At 56.0% G+C, this 14555-nt stretch overlaps 1 protein-coding gene across 1 annotated transcript in view; it reads right to left on the reverse strand.

Moving 5' to 3' along the window:
- TBX5 (T-box transcription factor 5) overlaps nt 1–12386 on the reverse strand; it is a 44605-nt gene extending 32219 nt beyond the window's left edge. Inside the window, exons 1-6 of the mRNA XM_002925494.4 lie at nt 12365–12386; nt 10497–10681; nt 8733–8827; nt 6408–6527; nt 5472–5619; nt 1868–2020 (exon numbers count right to left, since the gene is read on the reverse strand). Coding sequence (XP_002925540.1) covers nt 1868–2020; nt 5472–5619; nt 6408–6527; nt 8733–8827; nt 10497–10643 — 663 coding nt within the window. The 5' untranslated portion in view covers nt 10644–10681; nt 12365–12386. The remainder of the gene's footprint in view (nt 1–1867; nt 2021–5471; nt 5620–6407; nt 6528–8732; nt 8828–10496; nt 10682–12364) is intronic.
- Nucleotides 12387–14555: the final 2169 nt, after the last annotated feature.

The following is a 14555-nucleotide window of genomic DNA, read 5'->3' on the forward strand; positions in this document are numbered from 1 at the left end:
GTTGATATATAAATATATACGTATGTGTGTGTGTATATACATATACATGAGAGGGAGGGAGGGAGGGAGTGGTGAGACTGAGTGTCCTTGTTGCTATTTTTTCCAATTTTTTCCCCTGCGACTGTCACCACAAAGTTAAACATAGATTTACAATAGCCATAGAGGAAACAGGTTTCTAGCAGCCAGACCCAAATTAGCCTGAAATAGTTTTGCAATTTTCAGAGTATTTGACCTTAATGTTTTTGCTCTTGTTGGTTTGACAAGTCAGGGATGGAATTCAGAAAAATCCTTCTTCCCCTTTAAAAAATAATTGCATTTTGGAGAGAGTGAGTTTTCTTCTGGAGGGAAGCGCTCTCAAGACTTGGGTCCCCAGACAGGACTTGCAGTCTAGAAGGGACCATCCATCACAGCCTGGCCTGGTGACTGACAATCCGAATTTGGAGCTTACCATCTTGTAACTGCCCTGGCTTCGCTGGGGGGGGAGGGAGGGGTGTTATCTGACACCCGGGTGTGTAGGCAGGAGGCTATAGGGTGCTAAACCCACCCCTCACCCCTGCCCCGGGCTCTCCCACCTGGCTACAAAGCCCCTGTAACTTCCCACCACCCTGCCCTTATCTTGCAGGTGGGGACAGGGGCTGTGGAGGACGAAGGGCATCACCATCTCCATGTCTATCTCCTTACGCTGCCCCAGTGACCCGCCCTCACTGATCCCATATGGAATCCCCTACACTCCCCTACATTCCCCTTCGACTGTCCTCCAGCCCAGATCACACTACTTAAAGCTAACAACCTGCCCTCCCACAGTGCCCCCCCTCCGCCCTGTATCTTGCCTTGCCAGATCCTAGGTCTTTTCAGAACTAGGCTTAAGAATCCCTCAATCCCGCCCTCCCACCAAGAAAATGAATCCAGGGGCACTTAAGTTTCGAAGGAACAGAAGTGAACCATGGGAAGTCAAGAGGAGCCCTTTCTCCTGGGAAAAAAGAAGAGATACCCCCCAACCTGCAGTGATGGGGTACCCTGTTCCAGCATCATTGTCCAGCTTGGAAATGCCCAAATCGGGGCGTGGATTTTTGAACAGCATGGGGTCCGACGTTGACAGGATGGAGCTGTACCTTCCTGTCTACAGCACACGGCAGCCTCTTTCTGGAAGACGAGGCATCCCCTCCCCTCCACAAGCTGTGGTTTTGCTGTGGCCTCCTCTAACTCCCGGGAGCTGCTGGGGGAGTGGGAGCACAGGTCGCTTTGGTTTGCATTCTTGTTTTCAACAATGCCAACCTGGCCTCACTGTGATCCGGGACCAGCAACCACGGACACAATGAGGAAAGCATCTTGCACATCCAAGCCCAAGGCTTCTGGCAACTTTGCCACCTGCCCCAGGTCAAGTTGAAATGCATCCAAAAGGCAGACTGGAGCAGAGACCCTCACCCGAAAAAGAGGGTCCACAAAGGTGGCACCAGGCCCCCACCCAAGAGCACGGAGCCCTGCAATAAAGGGACCTTTCTTCCTCTGGGCGATCGCTTCGTGAGGGCAGAGATGCCTTCCTGTATTTGAATGTGGAGTCACCTATGGCTGGACAAGTTTGTTTCTAACTGGTGTGTGTGCAAAAGACAGAGAGAGACAGAGACAGAGACACAAGGAGAGACAGAGGGACAGAGAGAGAGTCCCACAAAACCCATGAATATAGTACAAACATAGGCAACCTTCGGGCTGTAGCTTGGCCCCTGCCCCAGCCCCTGGGGCAGAAACTGGTGCCCGCTGTGAGGGAATGACGACCCTTAAAGCTTAAAAGTTTCGGCAGGAGACCCCTGCATCTTCCTGCAAAGGCACAGGCGGCCCCAGCACGCTGGTTCCCGGGCCTCGCGCTTACCTTGTGGTTCTGGTAGGAAGTCACCGCGATAAAGGCTGTCTCAGGAAAGACGTGGGTGCAGAACGCAGTATTTTTTGAGCCAAATCCATTATTTTCATCCGCCTTCACAATGTGTAATCTGGGCTGGTATTTGTGCATGGAATTTAGAATAATCTAAAAATAATAAGGAAAATGAGATTGTAAGAAAAATCAAAACCCCTTTGTTTCCAGATCAATGCCCTCTCCCCACCCCTAAAATTCACCTCTTTATACAGGCTCTTAAAAAAAAAAAAAGGTCTGATATTTTTTTCTCCTGTTTTGAAAAGGGGCCAGTGATTTCATTAAAAAGAAACATTTCAAAAATGACAATTTCCAACCCAAAAAGCCAGGGTAATATTCCAGGAATCTACCCAAGGCACACAGGGCAGTAAATCAGAATTCTTAATAAAGTTTGCTTAATAAATTAACTCCTGCATAGGGTACTCCCCCCCCCCAACGAGAGAGACGCGAGTCTGGAGCAAGGAACTGGTGCTCCAGGGAGAAGTTTAAGCATCAATTTTGGAACGAAAGGGGAGAAGACACAAACAAATAAACACCCCCCCCAAAAAAAAACCCTCTAAGAGACGGAAAAGGAAAACACCAGTGTGTGTAGAACTAAAATAGAAATCACAGGTTTGGCCCATTGTTAGGAGAACGTGCAAAGTAGAGTCTATGAAAAAAAGAAGATAATGGGATGGGGAGTGGAACTCCAAGGATGGTGAGATTAGGGGGAAGAAGCACCCCCCATCCCACCACCACCGAAGGAGGACCTGCTTCTCTCCAGATTCCCTTTCTACGACTTTATCAACGTTTCAGGACCCACAGTCGAAATTATCTCCAGACTTGGCCCCAGACAGAACCCCTGCATGCTTTTTTGGGAATGCGCTTTCTCTTTCCTTTCTACCGCCTCCGTGTTTGGGGTGCTCCCAGAGACAAGCGGGGCCCGCCTGCTGCAGCTGCACCTTTAATATTACTCTACAAACAGTATTCAGCGGGCGAAAGGCTCCAGACCCCACACCCTCTCTACGGAGCAGGGCTAGTCCTAGGAGATGAGCATCTTGCTAACAAAACGGTCTTCCCTGTTTGGAGGACGCCTGGCTTTTGATGATTTCGGGAGGCTGCGAATGCGAACATTTATCACGGCGTTCGGATGTGTACCCACCGAATGGGCCAATCGCTGCGCTTAACGTGCTGACACTCGGGCCTGCTTTTTCCCCAAGACCGCCAACTGGAGCGGCGGAGGCTGTCCCGGTGTCTTTGATTATTTGCGTTGATGACCCTGGGGCAGGGTCCTTGGGCCAACCCTAGAGACCCGCCTGGAGGAGGGGGAGGGGAGGCGGGGAGGGGCGAGAACCCGTGGCCCCGCGGCTCCCGACCCCGGCCGGCCGCGCGGCTCTAATCTCGGGCCGCCGCGGCCCGGCCGCCTCCCTGGCCGATAGCGACGCCGGCCGGCCGGGGCGGCGTGGCGACAGATAGACGCAGCGGGGCCCCGCGGGCCGCCGCAGCCCCAGGCCGGCGCGGCCATCGTCCCGGCTTAGCCAAATTGCTTTGACGGCCGGGGACAGTGTGGAGACATCAGCGCGAGGGCGATCTAATGGCTCCTAATTTCATTAGGGCGGCTCTGGACTCCGAGTCCGAAGTTGGGGGGCAGGGCTGCGTGGCAGCGGGGGAGCCCGGGGCCGCCCCGAGCACCCTCCCTCTTCCGCGGGCTCGGGAGGACTGGAAATTCTCGAGGGTGCGGAGCCTGGTTGCGGGGCCGGAGCCTTCCCCAGGCGCCCACCCCGACGAGACCCCAAAGGGCACTGCCGGGGCTGCAGGGGGAAAGCTAGGCGCGAGTGGGGCTGGAGGACAGTCCCGCTGCCCAGCACCAAGGTTCCACAGAGTCCCCCACAAAAGGGTACCACCCAGCTTCCAGGAGGCCGCCAGCCAGGCGGGAAAACCGTCCCATTTCTCCCAGGCGCTTACCCTAGAGTCTGGGTTCTGCCCCCGCGGGTACGGGTCACCCGGGCCAGCCGACGCCCCCGCAAGCTCGAGGGCATTTCTGCACGGGGATGCTCCCGCCTGCGGAACGCGGCGGGCAAACTGCCTGGTTGAAATGGGAAGGAGGCCGGGCGTTTTGCCCTGAAACGTCCCATCGGCACCCTCTGCTCCTTCCCCCTTCCCCACGGCGCGCAGGAAGGGAACCGGCCTGCCTTCTCTCTTCCCCAGCCGCCAGCAGTTCAAGCTCACCTGGACCACGTGCAGAGGCTGCAGTGGCCTGCATCACTGTCCCCTCCCCACCACAGATCCTACGGGTTCAGGGTTTTAGCCCTAAGGCCCCAAAGAAGAAGATTTTCCCTTTGTACCTTCACAAACTGTCCCTCTTCCAGATCAAATCCATTCAAACCCAGTTGTCTCAACTGAGGACCATGTGTTTGTTGATGTTCCCTAAAGAGACCACATGGCAGGACAGAGAGCCCTCTTGGAACCAGAGAGATCAAATCCCTGCTCCTAAATTCAAGCTGCATGACCTTGGACGAGTCTCCTCCCCGCCCCTGGACTCCTATTTATAAAGGCTACGCATTTCTGGTCTCCTTTCTAGGCGGCTATGAGGGCCAAGTGCCCAAAGACAAAGGAGCTCACTTGATGGTGGAATCATTAAAGCCAAGGGTTCTGAACACACTGAATTCAGAGACTGTGTTCTGTCCCGGTGATCAATTATTGCCAATGAAAAGATCTAGGGACATTTTTCCCCAAATCAATGTTTTCTTCGTTTGTTTTTAAGGTAGAGAATCTACTTAGAGCCCGCGAATCTGCTAAAAGTTACACCTTCTCTTGGAAGGTGGGGGGAGCACACTCAATGTCCTGCCTGCAGATTCAGGGGCTTAACCAGGCCACTCTGTGGGGAGGGGGCATGTGGACTCCAGGTTTAGAACTCTGGTCCAGGTTTGCCTGCTCCGGGTGTGGCGGGGGCAGGGGAGAAGCTGGACGTTGGGAGGAAAAAACAGATAAACCCAAAATACCAGCTAAAAAGAGGTACCAAGGTTGGCCTCTGGCAGGTTGGTTTCCCCATCTTTAAAAGAGGGAGCAGGTGGCCTGGGGTCTCCCTGTCAGCTGGACCATCTCAATAATAAGGCAGGGTTTAGAAGTGAGCAGGAAAGGTATCTAGGGCTCCCATCAGGGTCCAGCCCTGGGCAGCCTGTGCTGAGTCCCCACCGGGCTAGAAGGACCCGGTTTTCTGAGATCTGAAACACACAACCCCCCACCCCTCATCACCAATGGGACTGAGGTCTGAAGCAGGGATGTGCGCTTCAGTCTCCCCCAGGCATCAGGTCTCTTGCTCCCGGGGAAAGGCGGCCCCAGAGGATGGGACCGTGGCCCACACAGAGGACTGCACAGGAGAGCAGTGGAGCCGGAAGGGAAGAAGTCCGGAGTAGGGAGGCCGAGAGAAGAAAAGACCCAGGCTGGTGGAGTGGGGCAAAGAAAGGAGAAATGGGTGTGTGAGGAGCCGAGAGAGAAACTCAGGAGCCAGCAGAGGGAGAGGAGAGAGGACGAGACAGACGGGAGGACGGACAGAAACTGAAAGCAGGCTGCACCAGGTACTTACATGCCCAAATGGGTCCAGGTGGTTGTTGGTGAGCTTGAGTTTCTGGAAGGAGACCAGTTGCCGCATCCAGTGCGCTCCGGTGGCTGGCGAATCCGGGTGCACGTAGAGACGGCCCGGCATAGCGGGCTCCGCTTTGCCCGTCACAGACCTGGACCAAGGAGGGGCGAAACCCGCCCAGACTTAGCGCCCTGTCGTGCTGGCGGGGTCCTGTGCCGGGCCAGGCAAGGGCTGCTGAATACAGGAGAATGTTCTGGAAATGGCCTGACCCTCGGGCCCAGGTGCCCAGAAGGCCTGCGGCCAGTGTCCAGGCGAACCCCCCACCTGGCTCTTTCTTCTTCCCCCTCACTCCTCCCCCTGCACCAGGGGAGCCACTGCCGGGCCTCGTGGCCTCTTGCTCCCTATGGACCATCGTCAGTAGGTTCTGGAAACCTGGACAAAAAAAGTCTAAGCAAAGTCCTTGAGGGCTTTCACGTGGGCCTTCCTCTTCCAGCCTCTGCACGCTTGGCAGCCACACGAGCAAACAAGGAATGGACCTCTCCTCTCTTGCCTGTTTAACTCAAATACCACGGCCCGACTTTGCAATTTCATAAAAAGGCATGTTCAAAGCAAGTAACTCATAAAAAATAACTGTAAATGGTTTTATGCCCCCAGAAATACCTCCAGCGCTTGGAAACAATACCCTTTTTTAAAATCCACAACCCGCGGGTGTAGCAACAGACACAGGCCCTTCACTTGCACGGAGCCTCAGTTTTCTTGTCTATAAAATGGGGGCTAATGGCTGCTATTTCTTCCTCTCAGGGTGGTCGGGGATAGCAGCAAAAGCCTCTGGCACACAGTAGGGAGTTCCTGCTTCTCGGTTTAATGCAGGGGTAGGGGAGTCTGGCTTTCCACTCTCCCCCTTGCCCTCCCCACCTGCCCTCGCCAAGCGGTGCCTACCATTTATTATCTGCGAACTTGTATCTGTGGTCATCGGCTGGAACGATGTCCATGAGGAGAATGTATTTCGTTTTGGGATTAAGGCCGGTCACCTTCACTTTGTAACTGGGAAACATCCGCCTGGGAGAGAAGGGGAGGAAGGGGGAGGAAGGGAAGAAGACAGAGAAAGGCAGGAAGATGGAGAAAGGGAAGGGGAGGGGGAGAGAGAAAGACGGAGAGAGAGAATTTTAATGCCAATACTGTAAAGAGCAGGTCTACACATCTTACTGGAAGAAGCAACTCCCCTGCAGGAGCGTGCAGGAGAAAAGCAGCCCCCGCTCCGCTCTTGGCAAGATCCATTCCAGGTTTCCCTTGAAGTTTTGGGGAGGAGATAGGCCTAGAGGTGAGCAGGAGGCTGGTGGCTATTTGTAACCAGGAGGAAAATAGAAACCTGGAGGCCAAGGCTTCTAGAAAGAACCAGTTATGATGAAGGCCCTGCTTGGAACCCCCAATTCTGCTCTTTGTAAACGCTTTTTTCGGAGCCAGAAACCTGTTTTTTAATTTAGGGGCAGAAGGAGCCCTGTTAGGGGAAAAACCAGCCTCCCGTGCCCAGGCAGATGCACCAGTTGCTGAGCCCATGGCTGCCGCTGCAGGAGGACGCCGGGCTGTGTGTGCCCTCGGGATTGCACACCCATGGGTGCCCATACACTTCCTGTCCTGGCTGCGGTCTGCCGTTCCCAGAGTAGAGCTCAGCTGGTGACCTCTGCCACGAGCCTCTAGCCAAAATGTATTCCTAAATGCCCTCCAGCTTCTCCAAGGCTCCTGGCACTCTTCCTTGCAGAGTCTGAACCCTTTTGGCCCTTGCCAAAGAAACAAACCCATGTGGGTTTGGTTTCGGAAAGACCGGAGCCGGAACCGGGATGGGGTCACGGGCAGGTGGGTGCTGCGGCCCTGCAGGTGGGTACCCACTCCCTCTGCGCTCTGGGGTGCGCTCCAAATTCCCATGGAGGGGGATGGCGTGAGCCCCAGAAAGCCAGCAAGGACAAGCTGCCGGATCCTGGCTCACCCAGGGATGGTGGGAAGGGGTGAGTGAAGGGAGGCCTTGGAGCCCAAGCCTGGTGGTGTTTATCTGCCCGAGCGCGTGCGCCTGCAGGCGGGAGCGCGGGAGGCCTCCCAGGCCTTTTATAGTTAAATCCCCTCCGCTCGGGCTGGGGGCTGCTCCCCCGGCCGGCCGTGTCTTTCCTTCCTGGGCAGAATGGGAAGAAGAGCTCAGTTCTTCAGTATAAACAGAACGCGCCTCCTAGTTCACTCAGGCCGAGCGGGGGAGCAGACGTTGTTTAATTTCAAATAATAATAAATGTCACTGTTGTCAGTTTATTGCGGGAGGCTTCGGCTAGAGAACCGGGGGGCGTCTGGCGGGGCAGCTCCGCCCTCCCCCTTCACACACTCGGTGGCTCGGGCTTACTGGCCTCTCCGGCTTCACACGCCGGCTTCACACGCCTGCTGGGGGCTGACTCGGGGCTTTCTGCCCTTCGGGACACGGAGGGCCAGTCCAGCACCGGGAAGCATGGGGTGAGGATGTCCCCAGGCCTGGGCACACTGGCACCCTGAGATACCAAGCTGCACCACCCTCCNCCCTCCCCCAGCCTCCCCCCCCCCCGCCGGTCTAGCCTTTCTAGCTAAAAACCGCGAGCTTTTAAGGGGAATGCTGGGGTGAGTGTCTTGGCGAAACTGCCGAAAGTGCCGTGTTTATCGGTGTCTGTATATAGAGCCCGGCCGAGCCCCGGTTCAGTTTCAAAGCCTTCCCCTGCTTTCTATAAACAATGAAAGAGGTAGCGAATACATTCAAAGATTGAGAGTTTGGCAATCGGGTGGGACTCTGGACCCGCTCCAAGGTCAGGGAGGGTAGTAAGGAGGGTGGGGGCCAGGAGTCCAGGCTGGAAGCGGGTCTCATCTCTGTGCCGACTCCGCACCTCTCTGGCTTCCCGTTCTCTCTCCCCCTCGTCCCACTTTCTCCCATTACCAATCATTCCACTGAGCGCAGCCCCCCTCCCCGGTCCGCCCCACAAGCTCTCGATTCTTCTATAGGAAACAGAAGAAATGCTCTGTCTTGCAGGGATTTCCTCCCATCAGGGATGGAGGTCACTGGCGGAGTTCTCCAGGCATCTTTAACCCAAATCGGGTCTAACAAAATACATTCATTCTCTCTCTCTGCTCTATTTTGTTCTCGCCTTTCTCTGCCCCTCTGCCTTCTCTGGATCTCCGCCTCTCAGGTCTCTGAGACGCCTTTCCTCCTCTGTCTCCGACAAGATTTCCCCAGGCCCTTCACAGAGGTAGCCGACTCACCTCCCAGCCTTGGTTATGATCATTTCCGTGCCTACTTCGTGAAATTTCAGCCACAGTTCTCTTTCGTGGAGAAACACCTTGATCCCTTCCATGCCCTACAGGAAAGAGAGAAAAGTCACACAAACAAGCCCCAGGAGCAGTGGGCCTTCCCTCCCCAAACTCCCCCCAAACACGGACGTCTCCTTCCCTCTAGAGCCTCTGGGCTCCGAGGCCGAGAACTGCCCCCAGCCCAAGGTTGGGCTTCGTGGACTCTGGAGCACAGGGTAGTCCTGCCCAGGAATCCCTGTGCGTGCCCCGTGCACCCCCCACAGTGCACTGCTGTCTCCTAAGGTCACCAACACAAGGCTAGAGAAAAGTCCCCAAATATCAGCCCATCAGAGGACAGAATGAGACCAAAGAAAAGGGGGGAAATCAATCTCAATCCTTTTCAGCCAAAATGCAGCTAAGAAGCAAAAGCAAAAACAAAAACACTCAATCTCAAAAAGCCCACTCAGGACACCCTCCTGTAGACACACAGACGGGCACGCACAAACACGCGGATCCCGTACTTAACGTGCGTTTAGTCTCACCGTGGCGTGCAGAGACATACATGAAAACTCTCAATTTTAAAATGCTTCTATATTATAATAGGTTCCCGCAGTCCAAAAAAATTAATTCTCAAATGTCTATCTTAGCAAACCTTCTAGGTTCTCCCCACACCCAACTTCGTTCACTGCGAGCTGTTTTGATTCTGGGCACAGCCGAAACTATTCAACATTCCAGCTTTCAACTCAAAGCTATTTTACAAAACCGATGCGAAAAATACATATACAAAAATCTTTGCTTTGCAATAATCCATAACTGTGTCATAAATGGATTTGCTTTTCCAAAAAGAAAAACAATCTGAGTTTCCCAAACTCTGGGCCCACCGCCCTCTGTTCTCTATAACCAACCATCCATGCGTTTTCCTGAGGCGGGAAGGGCAAAGAGACAGGTGATAAAGTAGCCGGGAAGGACATCGATCGATGGAAATCTCAAAGAAAGGTTTTGGCTACGTCCAAATATCTCTTCTGGTCAAGGCACCCCGCTTTGCACCATCTGACACCCTATTAAAATCATCAAGAGCTACAGGGGCTGGGCCGCCCTGAGCATACCGAGCGCCCGGGGAATAGGACACAGAGAGTGCGCGGAGGCCTCACCCTCTATTCGGGCCCAGCTTCCAGCCAGGGGAGTCTGTGGCTCCCTGCAACCTCCTGGCACAGCCCTGTGCTCCCCGCCACCGGCCCGGGTGAGCCAGCTCTCCAGAGCCAGGTCCAAGACCAACAGTGCAACTCCCGGGTCTGGGCGGCCGCACGGAGGAGGCAGGCGGAGGGGAAGGCTAGGGAAGATCTGAAGAGGGGTCAAGCCATCCATCGCTCACGCCAGCCTGAAGCGGCCGCTGACCCAGCCCTTAATGAGGTGCTTGGGGCTGAGTCTACACCTAGTGCAGCAGCAAAGGAATGATCTGGGCTATTGTTAGCTGGCCCCAAATAGCCAGATAATTAAGACTTCTCTAACAACTTCAATGTATTTCCAAAATCCTCTTGGCCGTAGAGATTATCGTCACAATAAAGTGGATGGGAGTACACTGGTATTTGGGGACCCAGGGCATAACATGGTGGAATGAGTGCGAATAGAAAGGAAAGGGGACCATTACAGACAACGGATAACCCACCTCTCCGCCCCTCCCCCACAGGGGGGCCTTCGGTTTCTGCAAAAGGGCCCAGCGGCTGGAGGTCTTCTTACCTGCTGGGTGAAGGCGGCCTGCGGGGACGCCGGGGACTTGCTGGGGGCCCCCAGGGAGCTCTCGGGCTTGGAGTCGCAGGGTAGATCCTTTGATTCAGTTTGCAGGGGTGTGTGCGCCAAGCCAAAGCCTTCGTCTGCGTCGGCCATGGTGTGCCCGGCACCCTGTGCCCGCGCAGGGTCCTGCTCTGAGGACAGGAAGCAGAGAGAGAGAGGCAGAGAGAGAGAAAAGAAGGTTGGAAACGCTGTTCTAGCGACAGGAGGGAGCAGCTGGGCCCCCAGTGTGCAGCTCCCAGCACCTCCGTTCCCAGCTGAAGGAGGCTGCAGAAGGTCCCTTTATTATTATCATTATTACTACTTTATGACCACGCACAACCTCTTGCGAAAGACCCGGGTCAGACCCGGAGGAGGCGAGGCCCGCATCTCCCCTGCGCAGGCTCCCCACGATAAGCCAGCTGCCCGTCAAATTTGTCTGGACTTCTGGAAGAGCCAATAAAGATAAGGCCTGGGTATTTTTGGAAGCCATTGGGTACGAACCAAAAACAAAACAAAAACCTAATATCCTTTTGAGAATTGTTTTTCTTTGTCAAATTCACAGAAGGACATCACAGCTGTTTATTAAAACTCGCAAGAGGCATATTTTGCCGCAGCAGGCAAAATGTCTGCAATAACCCGTTTCTTGCAAAACCAAAAACAGAGGAGGGGAAAGATTTGCACATGGAGAGACCAGGTCCGCCGGAGAATTCACCTTCATCCTTTATCAGTCAAAGGCCTTAAAATTAAAAGTCCTTCAACAGTAAGAGTCCTCCCTCTTTCCCCCAACTTTTAGCAAGGGTAAAAAATGAAAAGGAGCCAAACGGAAAGGGCAGGAAAGCGATGCTGGTGCAGTGCGGAGGGAGGCGCGCTCCTGGGCGCCGGCGGCCCGCGCTCTGCCGCCTGCCCCCGCCGTGCGTTCTCTCGGCTTTCCCGGCTCTCCAGCCCGGGACGGGCATTTTGAGGAGCGGCCAGGCCGAGGAGAGTTTCTCCGAGCTTCAGCCGGGCCTGGCTCTCTGGAAGTGCAGGCCCAGGCTCGGGGCGGAGGGAGGGGGCGGCGAGGATCTAATGGGTCCCAGATCAATTCTGGGCTTCAGACGTTGGGTTGGCCTGCTAGGTCGGGCGCAAGGGGTGGAATGGCCCGGCTTGCAGGCTTAGGAGGTGGGAACACGAAAAGTAACAGCCGCAGAATTGTTCAAGCCCCGAGGAGCCTGCCTCTCGCTCTGATCCCTTTCCAATCTCCTCCACGTTTCCAAGTAAGGATTTCCTCCCTCCAAACCCGGTTAGACTGGGAAGGGAGCTCCAAGGATGGCCCCCCAAAGCTTAACAGCCGCTTCGGCAAGAGGCTGGATCCCACCCAGGGCTGCGGGGGCTGGAGACCCAGAGTGTGGCCGAGCGGGCCGGCTTCCGAGGCCGACTCCCCGGCAACTTCTCTCACCACACCCTCGGGGTTCAGGAGAGGCGGTGATGGGAAACCCCGGAAGCCGGCTTGCAACAAAAGAACCCGGGGCTGGCGTCCCCCACGTGCGCTCGCCTCGGCCGCCGGCCCCGGGGACAATCGCATCCCGCGTCCCGGTCGGGGTCGGCGGCAGCTCGGGGCTGGCGGGGGCGAGCTAGATGCGGTTTGACAGAACCAGGCCGCGCGTCCTGCAAACCTCCACGCCGCTCCGGGGCCGCGCGCCTCCCCGGCTGGCTCCACGCGCCAGGAGCTCTGTGCAAGCCGGGCTCTGCAGGATCCCGGGCAGGGCTCGAGTCCCGCCGCCCGCGCCGCCCGGAGCCGACTCGGCCCGGAGGGGCTCCCTCCCCGAGCCTCCCCGGCCAACGGCGGGGGCGGTTACCTCGCTGGGCGAAGCCGGTGCATTCACCACATCCCTTCTTGCTCCTAGCAGGGAAGCCGGCGGCGAGGCGGGGGCGCGGGCATGGTGGCTCCGGGGCTTATGCCGGGGACTGCTCGCCCAGACTAGCCGCTACCGCTGCCTACAAAGGATCGCCCACGGCTGGAGCCTCGGCAGCGACTGCCCACCTCCAGCACACACCTCGTCCGCTTTGCGCTCGATCGCTCGCTCTCCCTGAAGACTTGCAAGTTGTCAGGCGCCAGAACGGCTCCAAGGAAAGCAAGCGGCAGCGTCTGGGAGCACGCTCCACGTTAGAACCTCGGGGGCTCTGCTCCTCACTTGCACCCCTCAGGAGGGGAAGCTGGGAGACAGGAGGGAGCTGTGGGAATGGTCAGGGTTCTTTCTGGGTGCCGCTTTCAGGGTTAAAGTTCTGGAATCCGAGGAAAGAGAGTCAGTCTCTCTCTCTCTCTCTCTCTCTCTCTCTCTCTCTCGCAGAAATACAAGCCGACTCAGCTGAGCTCAGTGACGTTGGGCTGCCTTGATGCTTACAAAGTACTGAAATTGCCTATCCAACTAGCTCCCACTGCACACAGCCTGCCTCTGCCTCTTTCCCGCCCCCCCTCCTCCCTCCCTCTCTCCCTTCCTCTCTCCCTCCCTCCCTCTCTCCCTCCCTCTCTCTTCTCACTCCCTCCCCCAACCACCTTTTCCATTAGATTTCCCGAACACTCAAATCACAGCACTTACTCTCAAACCCAGACCTCGAGATCACCCCTCCTCTCCACCCCCTTCCCAACCTCCATCCATCTCTGTTGCTCTGAGCTCGGCTCAGTGGCTGCAAAAAATCCTGCACAAATCATCGCAAACCCAGCCGGCTTCTGCCCGGGAAGTAATCTCGGCGACGCGGCTGTGCAGAGAACGGGGTCTGAATGCACTATGCTGCACGCACACGCCTCGAGCCTCCTCTGAAGCCTGGCCCACGTTCTCCCTCCAACGCTGACCTCAAGACAGAGCTGCGTGACCCCGCCTGGCCCGACTGGCCGCCGATGGCCGCCCTGACATCTCTCCCCCTCCCCACTCACCACCCCAACTCCCAAGGACTCCAGGGTGAAGGCAGGGTGAAGATGCATTCGGATTGGGGGCCCAGATCAAAGATGCCCAGAAACTGCCGAGGGGCTCCCACCCCCCAGGGCCACTAGACCTCCCGGGCTAGAGCTGTAGGCCAGGCGGTACCCAGTTTTATTAAAATAATCAAACAGTCATGGGAGACTGGCTGGGGTTTTCATCTCCCCTGGGCCCCTCTCCCTGCCCTCCCCATCTCTGAAATGTATTATTCTGTGGGTTGAAGAGGTCAATAGAAGCGTAAACACAGTGAGTAGGTCTTAGCCTGAACAGACCCAGTTTGGAGCACCGAGTACTGGTGCCTGGAGTAAATGTCAGGGTTCCCTTTGGTTTCCCACCCTTGTCTCCTGGACCCCTTCACCCTATTGTTTTCTGGGGCTCTGATTAGAGACTTGGGCCTGCAGGCCAAGGTCTGGGGAGAGGGATGGAGAGAGGAGAAATGTGCTGGAGATCAGCGGCCAGCTGGGTGTAACACATCCGTTGCAGAATTACAAAACAGACGGTCCATCCCAGAAAGTGGGGCGACCAGGGGGAAAAAGCAAACCCCGTGTCTGCTACGGTTCTCACTCCAACTTCCAGGTTGGTTTGCAAACAACCTTCCACCACCGCAGTTTATTTGTGTGAAAACACCCTCACCCTTCCAGAGTGTCCGCTCAGAGGACGCCGGGCTTGCTAAGGAGGCGACCCAGGGCTAAAAGCTAGAAACAAACATGGCTTCGGGATGAGCTTGTATCTCTGCGTCTCTGGCGAAAGGAAGGGGAAATCCAGAAAGACTTCTCCAATCCCTTTAAATTCGCAGAGATTTGCGGATAAAATAGATTCCCATAAATAATTTGCAGGTCCCTCCCGGGAGGGCAAATCTGAACTCCCCCAAGTAACCGCCTGGCCAGATTCACTTGGTCTGCAGAGCACAGGCTGCGCTGGCCCCCAAGTGAAACTGGGGTTTTGAAACCTCCAGCGGGAATCTCTTCTTGCCAGGTGACACTCCAAGGTGAAATGCAAGAGAGTGCATTCTTATTTCCATGGTGAAAAACAGCATCTCTGGGAGCGGGTATCCAGCAGGACCGAGTTGGGG

This window comes from Ailuropoda melanoleuca, chromosome 12 (genome assembly GCF_002007445.2).
Source record: "Ailuropoda melanoleuca isolate Jingjing chromosome 12, ASM200744v2, whole genome shotgun sequence".
NCBI classification, from domain to species: domain Eukaryota; kingdom Metazoa; phylum Chordata; class Mammalia; order Carnivora; family Ursidae; genus Ailuropoda; species Ailuropoda melanoleuca.